We start from the raw sequence: 12,793 nt of genomic DNA, 5'->3' as shown, positions 1-12,793 counted from the left end.
TCACACAAATATTCTATAGATTATATCTATCAAATTTATCTTTAATGGTTAGAATGTTCAACTGCAGATCATGTTGAGGTATCATTCAGGGATGAAAGCTGGAAAATATAATACTGTTGCGATTTTTCCAAGGAAAAACAGCCCAGTCAAAAACTAAATTGATGAAAACTATGAAAACTTTTCGACACGAACTGTCATTTCCAGACAAATTTAGTTTTTGACTTTCTACATACACTACTGTTAAGGCATTTTGACTAAGGCCCCTGAACCAGAAATATTAAAGTGTCATGTCTGACCTCCGTTCTGTCGGAATTTGAGTATCGAAGAATGACCACAGAATGTATATTTTTCTGCGTACTTACACAGATTATCATGTTATGTAGAACTTAAGTGCCTTAAATCCTCCTTATATTATTAACGCGAAAGTTCGTAAGTTTGTTACTCTTTCACGTAAAAACTACTGAATGGATTTTAATGAAACTTTACATCAATATAGCTTATAGATCAGAATAACACAATATAGGCAACAATTTATAAAGATATTGTGTGAATTGTCCAAATTATCAAGTAAGTAGGAAAAACTCTACCATCTGCGAGCTATTCTGGCGTGCCAAAACCGCTAGAGTTACACAAATGTAATGTGCGATGGAAATGTTTATCTTAAATCCAAATAATGAATCCTAGTTTAGGGCTAGTGAACTTTGTCTTTTAACTATAGGTACATCCTTTTTTATTATTTGTACTAAAACTTTTTTCTTTTTTTTTTCAAACTCCACTTATTCATTATTATTCCGTTCCTTCTAAACTGAATTGCAGGTGATTGGTTTATGAACGTATTATAGAAATAATACATATTTACATTAGTTCAAATATTTATTTCCAATTATTTTCCAATCGTGTCTTAACACTCCATTAGTTATGCTTGAGTTATGTTTACGCCTAGGAATTACACGGTTCTGGTTATAACCTACTTTTAAAACACTAGTTTATGTCTCCGGGTTCTGCTTCTGTTCTTCGTTTGTATATTTCATTCTAGATTAAGTAAAATTGCTCCATTAGTCATGTTTTAAGTGTCTCTTCATTGAAAATTATCTAGCCTAACTTAAGACTAATAGGTATTTTAAAAGTAATAAGGTTACGTACTAAAAAGGATTTTTAACATAAGAAAGTGCCCAATAACACTACTTACAGTCTTTATTGAGGGGAAGACACACTGTTCGTGTTTTATCACTTACGACTGTTAAGCACTTAAGACTAACGTGCTCTAACACTGGATAGTTACGTGACGTGAAAATTTCCGTATCAAACGCATAGATCAGCTGAAATTTTCGTATATTTTATTGAATAGTTCTATAATAGATAATAATATAATAGTTTTTGTGCCTAATAGGATTCAACAGAAATGTCATCATTGGCACGTTTTTACTTTTTCGTTAGGAAAACTATGGAAAAATCGTGGAATGCTATGCCTTTAGTCGTGCAAACCTCGCAGAGTATACGTTGAAGAATGAAATAACAATATTGTATCGATAGACCCGTTTGTTATTTTTATCTTGCATGTAATTATACAAAGTTAATATAAGTTCTGTATTATATTTTTTACGTTTACAAAAACTGTGTACAAGATAAAAATCTTCTGAAACATTTTATCTTTCGTCTTATTCTACGTTTGTAGAAAAAACGATACTAACAAGAGAAAAAAATTACTCTCATCATTTTACCCTAACGCGCGAAAAGAAGAATAACTTCAAAAAAACTAAAATGTTGACTATAGCTAACTTCAGGGTGTCGGTTTTTTGTGACGGTGTGTGCGCGCATCGTAAAAATTTACTCTTATTATTTTTCCTTAACGCGCCAAAAGAAATATAACTTCAATAATAGGGGGTATCATCCCTTGTCTCTTTTATTCCCATTTTCTCCTATTTTGTTTTGTTGTGGTGTGAATAAAGTGTGAATATTATTGTTAATAAATTCCCACAGTACTCAGAGTCGTCATCGTTTGATTAACGTCGGAAAACAACTACAAAAATGCTGGATTGACTTCGACTAACGACTGATTTAAAACATGAATAAGCAATGTATGGTAAACTTTTTAGAATATTTACACATTGCTAATTTCACTTTTACTAAACGGACTAGCTCAATAGATTGGCTCTTAAATTGTAATTTCCTAATTTGATTCAAAATTGACGATTCGATTATATTATATATCTAAAAGATATATAGCAAGTTCGTTTTGTCAATATTAATAAAGAAAGTTCTTGAATTGAAATTAGAATCGAGTCTATCTTTAAGAATGTTTTTCTAATTCTTCGTGTAATGATAACAATATGAATGAGTGATTGATTAAATAGAATGCAAATGACCACGTGCAGTTCGTAACACTTCATTGTTACATTCCTGTCAATATAGTATGTTTTCTTTCATTAAGACCACTATGCACTTCGTCGCCAGAGTTCTTGCTTGGTACCTGTATACAAGGTGGTCAAAAAGTCGTTTATCAAACGCAACTAGGGCTGAGGTCATCAGCTGCAAAAAATTGCTCTACGGGAGCAAAAAATTGCTCTACTATAATTTATTTTGCGTTTTATAAGAAAATTGTTGAAGTGAAACTTCTTTATCGGGGTTGGAATTTTTAGTGTAACATTTTTCGTTACGCGTCACAGTTTTCGGTTACGCGCCATGTTCCTTTTTGAAGTCAAACTTCTTTATCGGCGTTGGAAAATAAAAATTTACCGTCACATTATTTATTGTTTATTATTTGTTATTTATTATTTATTATTCGACACTTAATATTTTAATGACAATTAAATTCATTAAATTCCTAACATATCTTCCTTTTTCCTTCCCTCTAAGTATCGGAAATCTAAACTTTTAGATTTGTATAAATATGAACAACACTTCAAGATTAGTTTGCCACTGAAGTTTCACTTCTGACATGTGTACTTTGTACACACACACTTTTATTTATTATTTATTATTTATTATTTATTATTCGACACTTAAATACATTAAAATCCTAACATATATTCCTTTTTCCGTCCCTCTAAGTATCGGAACACTAAACTTTTAGATTTGTATAAATATGAACAACACTTAAAGATTAGTTTGCCACAGAAGTTTCACTTCTGACACACTTTTTTTTTTACTAATTCTTATTATCTGCATCTTTTTCATAATATCCACTAGATTGGTACTGATGAGTCCTTGCGTTAGACATACTATTTATAGTTGTTTATTGAGTTTATTGAAGATAATATTAAGTTATAAGTTGGACTCGGCTGAAAATAATTTTTAATTAAGTATTACTCACTTTATTTATAAAAGAAGTTTGTCTTGCATAACAAAGCTTATAATATAAGGATGAACACTTTTATTACACTAAAGGATTGTTAAGTCTTTTAATAATATCACCGATAGTAACAGCACATCCTGAGATAACACAAAATACTCCAAATAAGACTATTATGATGTTTTTCCATAGGATCCAGTTGAACTTTCCAAGATCCTTCCATTTGTAAATAGTTTCTACTACTCCTGGTATCACGAGACCGAGAATTGAGTAGAATAAAGCGCCAACGAAATTTGTAATGTACTCTAGCATTGGTAGTGCTACTCCAATGCCTCCTAGAAGGAAAAAAATCTTTTAATACTAATTAAATACATTAAAAGAATGTTGCAGTGTACCCTGAGCTCGTGGGTTCGAACTCCGGCTGTGCATGAATGATCTTTCTATGTGCGCATTTAACACAGTTTAAAGTGAAGAAGAACATCGCGAGAACACCATACCTTAGACCCAAAAAGTTGACGGTGTGTCATTCATAGAAAACTGATGACATTTGCCTGTATGAAAATATTACGAAACAAATACAACAATCGGAATCCCAGAACTAAAAAGTTTTAGCGCCACTGTTTTTGAAGTAAAGCTTTTTTTATGAGGGTAATTTTTTTACGGATGAAACGCAATAATAATAATATTAGCGTCACGAAGATGTGCAGCGTTTTTGTCGAAGAAAAGGGAGAGAGCAATTGAGTCCGATTGAGAGAGAGTGAGAAGGGCGAATTACCTGATATAATTAAATAAAAAAAAGAGAATTTATGAAATACATACTTAATATTTTATATTTTATGCAAAATAATTTATTGAAATCTCAAATGACGAATTGTAAATTAAAATGCCACGTGCTTTTATCATCGAAGAAATAAATTAAAAAAAATAATAATTTGTATGAATTTTCGACACTTTTAATATTTTAATGACAATTAAATTCAATTAATTTCTAACATATCTTCCTTTTTCACTCCCTCTAAGTCTTGGAAATCTAAAGCTTGGTGTAAATATGAACAAGACTTAAAAATTAGTTTGCCAAAGAAGTTTTACTTCTGACATGTGTACTTTGTGCGCACGCACTTTTTTTAAATTCATTAACACCATCTACATAGTAATTAAAGCATATGGTCGATGTGGGTTTGAATCCCATATATAAGGAAAAATATTCGTTTTCATACAATTTTTCTATTTATAACGCCTACAGTAATCCTTACCGCAAAGCAATACAATAGCAGTTCTTCCCATAATTTGTGACATATTCCTATATTCTTTCTTCACGTAGGGCTCTGAGAATCTTGTGAGCACTCCGACAACGACGTAAAAGTGTAAAGGATATGTGAGAAATATCGAAATAGCTATAAAAACCTTTGCACATACAGCTGGCCTGAAAAAAAGATAAAAATACAAAACACTAGATTTTTTTAAATTTAAATCTATTAACACTATAACAAAATCTTAAAAAGTAATATTCCTATAGGGGTTTTGCAACCTATATACTTTTTTAACTAAAGCCTTTTTTACTTAGATGTACACGGGTATGGCAGTTCCAGAACGGGCCTAAACACCTCCCCTCGCGAGAGGGGAACTTGAATATGATTGAACGCTAAATATGTCTATCTTAATAGTGGACGATTCAGGACAGTCAAGCGAGTTGTCTTAGAGTTAACGAATTATAAGGAAAAACTTTAAGTATAGTGCTTTTCATGAAAGAAGTCCCGCGGTAATTTTTGGAACTAAATTTGACAGGTCGGCAATGTTGTCATTCGTCGATGTTATCAAGTTCGTTTGTTGTGGTAGATTTTTGTGAATTTTTAACTAGTTTAGTGCATTTTGAAGATTGATTACAATGCCAAAAGTTGTAAAAAATTCGGCTCGAGAAATGATATTAAAGGTGAAAGAGTTCTGTGAAGCGGAACATAAGAATCAAGGTGTTTTAATACCACTAAACAATGTTCGGAAGAGAGTTGCCGCCATAACAGGTACTTTTTAGAGTTGCCGTTTAATAATTTTTTGCTGTATTGATGGGACTTTTATTATATAAATTCGTTTTTGCGACAAAATTGAATAAATACATAACGTGATGAAACTAGGTAACTGAAATTAAAACATATATTACATAAGCATTATAAACTTAAAGTTACTATTATTTTTAATTCTATAATTTAATTGCAGGTGTGTCAGAGAAAACTGTAACAAGAATTACAAACGAAGGTATAATAGCGGCGTTACTTCAAAAAAAACTGTAACCCAACAATTATGCAATAAAACTCTGAATAAAAAATTGTATTGCTTAATGCTTTTCTTTACCCTATTTTCTCATCTTTTCCCTGTAAGTAGGTAGAACACCGCTAATATAAGTAAATAAAAATATACTTTTTACATAACATAAATATTGTTTCATCGAAGTATGCAGAAAATAATATTTTTTGATAAATTACATCTGCTAAATGTAAATAAAATAGGTAATTTTTTTACTCATAAATGGTAACATTACGTTATGCGATTGCAGCGCCGCGTCTGGGGGACTTCTTTCATGAAAAGGACTATAATTGTACAATTTTAAATTATCTCGTTAAAGACGTTCTTACCAATCATCAATAGGCAGGTTCAAAGTGATGGAACCCTTTAGCTCATCGCCATATCTGAAGTATCCAAACACACCTAGGATGGTGTAAAGCATCATGATGAAGGACATCGCTATTACCAGAACGCTGGGGCATCCCAGAAAGTGTTGCGGTTTCTTCATAGCATTCTCTACCGGCATCACAACGCCAATTCCCTCCATTGCGAAGATCACTGTTCTTTTAAAACATATGGGAGAATAAGAAGTTTGTAACGTGATTCAAGCAAACTAATTGTTAAACTATGAAGTTGATGAGTTCAAGACAAGTAGTCGGACAGCCCTGCGATTCTGTAACTCACACAGCGGTTTTCGCATCGGCGGTCGCTAAAATCAGTCGTAATAAACAATAAACTACCAGCTCCCACCTTTTCATAATGCCAAATCATAAAATGACTGCTTCACGAATGATTTGATAGCGACCGCCGATGCGAAAACCGCTGTGTGAGTTCGAAAAGTGAGTTACAGAATCGCAGTGCTGAACAAGAGCCAATGTGTGAAATAATGAGTAATTATAAATTCGGAACAAACTTCCTGTAAGTGTGAATTAGTAGACCTTTTACATAATTAAATCTGGAATGCACGAAAGCACAAGAATTGTCTCACGAGAATGATAAATATGTCTATAATGGCTTGGGAAATTTGCATAACAGGATCACGTCCTAACTAATTCAATTCTCTTAGTAATAGACCCATGAATACAAATAAGTAATTGTTAGTTAATACTATTGGGTGTATTTTGGTGGTATTTGTTAAAAAAGGGGTATTTGTACATTCTTTTTAATTTATGGAATTTAATTTGTATTGATGACTTGCTGCCCCCGCGAACTTCATCTTAATATTGTTTTTACTTAGCCTAACTTTTAGTACCTAGATACCATTTGGAACATTTTTATATGCTAATATTGACTGTTCAGGTTTTCGGAATAAAAACCTATGTTTGAAATAAAACTAAATTTTTCATTTATCCTCAGATTTCAAGGAATAAATAAAAATCTCTATTATTGCACCAGCCGTCTTTGAGTTTTGTGTTTAGTAATATTTGATTCATTTATATTATATAGATAATAGAACATTGTCATAATACTTACGAAAGAAAAGCTGGCAAGCGAGCTGCAGGTCCGATCACCTTTCTACCATTCAATGTTATTTCATCCTTAAATATATAGTAGATGCATATTGCAAATGTGGCTACTAGAAGAACATTTGCGATCAATGAAAATGGGGCCAGCCATTTTAAGTATCTTATTTGACACATTATACACAGGGGTACTAGAATCGCCAGGCAATAGTATTCAACTGGTACTATTGCAGATGTTACGTAGCGATCGAAAAGCTGAAAGGTATTAGAATAACAGTATTGAACTTAACAAGTTCTTTATGAAGAACGTGATTAATCTCGTTAATATGTAGACTCTCGATTTTTTAACACTTGTTAATTTGAATATCTCCGTAATTTTAAGTTGAAGGAATAGTATATTGCTCGCCATCATGCGATAATTTGAAAACCGGGCCTCCCTACTCTCTATAATTAGAAGTGTTTATCACAGACCTGTCAATTGCTTTTTTTTTTTAATGTTTTGGCCAATGATCCAGTCGCTCACTCAAAAAAAAAGGGTGCGTGTACTGATGTACGCGCGTAAGAAGATATACTTCTTTGGCATTATTAAAAATAGTTTTTGATTGCATGTAAATAATTAATTACAATTAAATAATCACAGACTGGAAAAGGAGTCATTATAGTCAATAGAGTTCAGTTTACATTTGAAAAATTAAATAAATAAATATTTTTGTTGCATACAATAAGAACTATGATATTGTTTATAGTGTTATAGTCAGTCTTATGTGTCATAACAAAACAAATATTAATCCGCCAAGAATCGAACCCACATTACAAAGCCACTGCTTAAGTTTAATTATTGTTACATAGTAATAATATAACATACCTGTTTTATAGAATCTGCAATTAAAACAGTGAAAATACAGCACACTCCGAGATAAGTCAATAACTGAGCAACTTCAGCAAAAACTCTAAAAAAATTAATATATTAATTGCGCATAATTTATTTAGGTCATGTTAAAGACGTCAAGTAAAAAGATGGGCAGGGTCTGCGAGATGAAGACCAGGACAGAATGGGATAAAATAAGGGAGGTCAGACAATCGGGCCATAAAACTGGTTGTTAAAAAAAAAACTGCGGGTATTTGCAATCAGCCCTATGGCTATGAGATCACATACTGTCTAATGGTGAGTTGGCGAGCAAGTTCGTTTGGGTGACAGCTTAACCGCTCTTTGTATTTAGCTGCCAGTCTCCGGATTTCCTCTTTGATAGTTCTCATATTAAATTGTTAGTGAACTTCGTTGTTGGTTATGTACCATGGTACTTTTGCAAGTACAAAAAAAAGTTAGCAATTGTTTTTCTTACCAAGTTTTTGTAACCAATGTTCATAGAATAAAGGCTTTATTTACCATGTATAAACAAATTTTACCTAGCGAATCTCGCAAAGCGTCGAAATTTCTTCGGTCCAATGGAAAACGCTGCTTCACACGTCTCTGCGTAGTTTAAAAGAGGCTTTCTCAGCACTTTACAACAACCTCGAGATACTGTCACCTGTAAAACATTAGCTGCGTTATATACTTTACTTATTTATTCACTTCGGATTCAAAATTAAAATCCGCAATTTTAAAAAAAATCGGTTGTCTGTAAAGTCGGTTTACTGACGATAGTTGAACGTGACAACGTCATAAAAAAATATGGTTGCATTTTTCAAAAAAAATTTAATTTAATTTGTTTGATAGGTATTTTGAATGGATATAGAGAAATAGGTAAATGGAAATCACAATTGAATTGATCAAGTTACATTTATTTGTAGGCATAAATACAATTATGTCAAATTTAAATGGAACGCCTCAGAGCGAGGTAACGCCTCAGAGCGAGAGTAACGCCGCATGAGTCATGTTTTTTCGTGCGTGCAGCCGGCTCCATCGAATTATAAGAGGTTGTCACGTCAATAGTTTTATATACAAATGTGGAGTGCCTACCTCATTTGTGCTTAACCCCGTATCAAATTTAGTCTTCGAAAAGGTATGGTAAGTAATTCAATTTCAGGGGGCCATGCCATGAGCTTTCTTAAAGCAACCCAGTTGAAATGCTGATGAGTTTAGGTTTCTTAAGTCAATAGTATTTTTTCGTACCATGACCATCTATAAGCTAAAACGTATTGGCATTGAAAGAGCCAACGAAAGAACGATAATTTTGTTTGAGATTTCTATGTATTTGAAATTTAACTGACAAACTTGTAGTAAAAACCTTATATTACAATTAAATAATCAAAGACTGAAAAAGGAGTCATTATAGTCAATAAAGTTCAGTTTACATTTGAAAAATTTAATAAATAAATATTTATTAATATTATATTTATATTTATTATTATTTTAATTAGTATTGATTTAAATATTCAATTTAAATCACTTCTGATTATAATTCAGACGCACATATAAAATTCGCACTTGTTTAATGAAAACAAAATGAAAAGACGTGTTGAAACTCAAAGCATGTGGATAAATATTATAAATATAAATACACAGTGATCAGAGGCGGCGTGCGTGCCAACATGCGCCACTAACTTCATTCTGTTAATTTTGTGTCACGGTGCGCGCTCATCGTAAAATTTCACTTCCATAAATTTTTCATAACGCGCCTAAAGAAGTAAAAGTACTTATAGGTATGTATATTAATATTCAAGTATGTTATTATAAAGTATTCAGCTAAGTTCGTATAAATAAACAATTAGTATGCTTACAAATATATGCACGCAGTGTCCACATACAAATGCTACTATGATTGTGCCGATAATGCCAAAGCCCCATCCAGCATTTGAGAAGGCGAGAGGCATAGCTAGAATACCAGAGCCTAATGAGGCTTTTAGTAAATTTGCCAGAGATCGTACATCACTGAAAAATAAATTGTGCTTTAATCTTCTAAAAGTATTATCAAAGCTTTTGATATTACTATATCAAGCTTGGACTGCACCATCGCGTCTTGTTCGATGCGTAGAAATCGGAAGTCCTGAGTTCTATTTCCAGCAAATTTTTTATAATAAACGGGAAGCTACAGAAGCAGGACAGAACAGAACAAGTGAACAGATGTTTAAATGTAGCAATCAGCAAGTTAGTTTTAACCCCCGTGTTATAGCCATTCCATATCACCTACATTTTTTAATGGGACCAGGAGGTAAACGAGTCAAGCATGTCACATTGAATAACGTGATAACCGCCGCCCATGGACACCTGCAACGTCGGGGACTAGCGGGTATGTTGCCGATCTTTCAGGGAATGGTAAAAAAAATACATTTATCCTCTGACAAATCTCAACCTCCATGACTAACTCTTTTATGGGATTGGAGGCAAATGAGAAAGCTATTGAATAAAGTGGATACGTTGCCGGCCTTTGGAAATGTTATTCTATTCTTGAGGGCTGCTTCATTAGTTGTATATGTGTGTGTTCTTCACAACTAACATGGAATTATCAATATATAGAAAATGCAATTGACAGACTATAAGTCATCGTACTTGTGGCATACATACACCCCAAAATTTGAAGCTGAACCTCATAACTTTGTATCTAATTTGCTAACTTCTATATTGATTGGAAGTAGTTCAAAATTATTTCCTAAATAAATCTCCATGTTAACGCTTCTATTAATATTTCTAAAATCTATAACGTAGTATAAAGAAGAAGTATTGTATGTTTCATGTTGTTACTAATAAACATCACCGGTTTCAAAAATTCTTTCACCATTAAAACGCTTCAATCTCGAGGTAGGATCGCTATATTAAAAAAAAGGTTTAGCTATGCTCAGCCAGGTCCGCTAATAACTCACGAATTAGGTTTCTTCACTTGCCGATGCTCGTACGGATTATACTCCTCATCCTGTACCTCACCATTCTCACTTTTCTGTACTTCCATACCACTATTACATATACACAATTTGAGTATATTTTATCTGTCACAAGGCTGTTAATGACAAGCTTTGATTAAACATAAGAGTTTCATTGTTATAATCTCAGTATTTAAAACGTTGATAAGAGTAAGATAAACGAAACCGCAGTGCTTGAATTAAATTATATGATGAGTATCAAATGGAAAATGATTTGCGGACAAATAAATACCTTTGTACCAAGAAGGTTTTGGTTAAATATATTCAAATCAAATCAAAATTATTTATTCATATAGGTAACACAATGTACACTTATGAACGCCAAAAAAGAAATACATATTAAATGCTTCTAATTTCACATTTACTGCCAGTTCTCAAATCAAGGGCGTAGAGCGGAAGAGAAGAACTGGCAATAATCTCACACAATCGCAATTAATCGCCAAGTTTTTTGTTCTACACAACGTTTGACACATGACATTTTGAGTACATTCAAACACGAAAAACAGCCACACTGTTGCCAAAGTGCTATCAGCTAATTTACATCCCTGAGTTTCTATACAACCTTGGTCTTTATGCGCATTTAATATTAAATAGTACGGGGAAGGAAAACATTGCAAGGAAACCTTGCTTTAGTCCAAACCCAAAAAGTCAACGGCGCATAATGGTAGAACGACGGCATATAAAAAAATCGTTTTTAGTAATGTTCTTATTGACGCACTTTTAAAAGTTTATTGGATAGTATACGAGTGGAACTTTAATATAATGTAGGAATCGTGATTTTTAGTGGAATATGTAGTTTTTAAATCCGCAAAGTAAGTATGCCAAAGAATGTCTATTTCAGATCTGATCGCTTCAATATTTTAAAATCAATTTAATTTAAAACTTCGTAAGAATAGTTATAAAGTGTAATACATTTTTAGAAAGCCGAATTTTTAAATGCAGATTTTAACGTAAATATAAAATGATTACATTTATATAAAAAAACATTAACAGTCAGTGACACAAAAAATACAGTTTATTAACTTCGTCTAGACTTTAGTTGCCGATGTCTTCCGGTGCTTTACATTTGATTTGTTTTGTAGCGTAGATAGACCAGTGCAGATAGCCTTTAAAAAAAATTTGAATCTTCTTTAAATTATAATTAGATGCCTATTTATTACTATTTTAAGATAACTTATATATACTTGAGTGACCTAAAAAAAATTTTTAGCCTTTAGATGGGCTAAAATTTTCGTATTTCATAGAGAAGTAGGGAAGGGGATGACGGGTCTGGGCGTTACTGCATCCGATTTTTTGCAGTTTCTGAGAAGATTTACTATGGTAATATATATTTATATTTTTTACCATAGGAAAGTAGAGATTTCAACGAACTGAACGCACACCAACTTTTTGAAAAAAGCTGAAATTTTGACGTCAGAATTTTCGATTGAAAATTAGGGTGTTTTTTCCATATTAATTCAAAATAAGGTGAAAAAATAAATATTTTTAATCAAATAAATTACAGTATATTTGGGACATAATAAAGTAAGTTTTCACCAAATTTCGTTTAAAAAAATAAATTTTTGTAAAAGATAAAAATAAAAAACCAAAAACTTGGTTTTTTGAATTTTTCACACCAATTTTGAGGTTAAGTGAAAAATGTGTGAAAACAAAACTTTTAGATCTTTTTATTACCTACAACTTTGCCATTTAACTTTCTTCGATAGGACTTTTAGTTTTGCCGGAAATCGAGATAAACCGTTTTTTACCCTTAAAACTCACCCCCCCACCCCTTCCCACAGATCGACCGTAATTTATTTTTCCTTTCATTTTGATCCCCCCTGCTTTTCAAATGGGTTTCACCCTACTGTAATTTTTTTTGGTTTCAAAAATTATCGACCCTGGTCTAAGATATTCAAGAATA

The 12,793-nt window shown here is 32.3% G+C and overlaps 1 protein-coding gene across 1 annotated transcript; it reads right to left on the bottom strand.

The window, feature by feature from the left end:
- Positions 1-3,358: 3,358 nt before the first annotated feature.
- On the bottom strand, positions 3,359-11,062 carry LOC125057851 (proton-coupled amino acid transporter-like protein pathetic). Its single transcript, XM_047661769.1, has 8 exons — positions 10,834-11,062; positions 9,754-9,904; positions 8,440-8,561; positions 7,898-7,982; positions 7,043-7,287; positions 5,920-6,132; positions 4,546-4,715; positions 3,359-3,627 (listed from the first exon to the last, which is right to left on the bottom strand). The coding sequence occupies exons 1-8, from the start codon at positions 10,917-10,919 to the stop codon at positions 3,377-3,379; spliced, it is 1,323 nt and encodes a 440-aa protein (XP_047517725.1). The 5' UTR covers positions 10,920-11,062; the 3' UTR covers positions 3,359-3,376.
- Positions 11,063-12,793: the final 1,731 nt, after the last annotated feature.

This window comes from Pieris napi, chromosome 17 (assembly GCF_905475465.1).
Source record: "Pieris napi chromosome 17, ilPieNapi1.2, whole genome shotgun sequence".
Lineage (NCBI taxonomy): Eukaryota > Metazoa > Arthropoda > Insecta > Lepidoptera > Pieridae > Pieris > Pieris napi.
The sequence above is the reverse complement of the archived record's forward strand: the minus strand, read 5'-3'. Positions and strand labels throughout refer to the sequence as shown.

Excerpts from the sequence above, each read along its gene's own strand:
- LOC125057851 (XM_047661769.1), bottom strand. The coding sequence starts at position 10,919 with ATGGAAGTACAGAAAAGTGAGAATGGTGAGGTACAGGATGAGGAGTAT. Across the intron at positions 9,905-10,833 it reads CAAGTGAAGAAACCTAATTC|TGATGTACGATCTCTGGCAA; the intron begins GTGAGTTATTAG and ends TTTATTTTTCAG. Across the intron at positions 8,562-9,753 it reads GACACTGCGTGCATATATTT|GTGACAGTATCTCGAGGTTG; the intron begins GTAAGCATACTA and ends AATGTTTTACAG.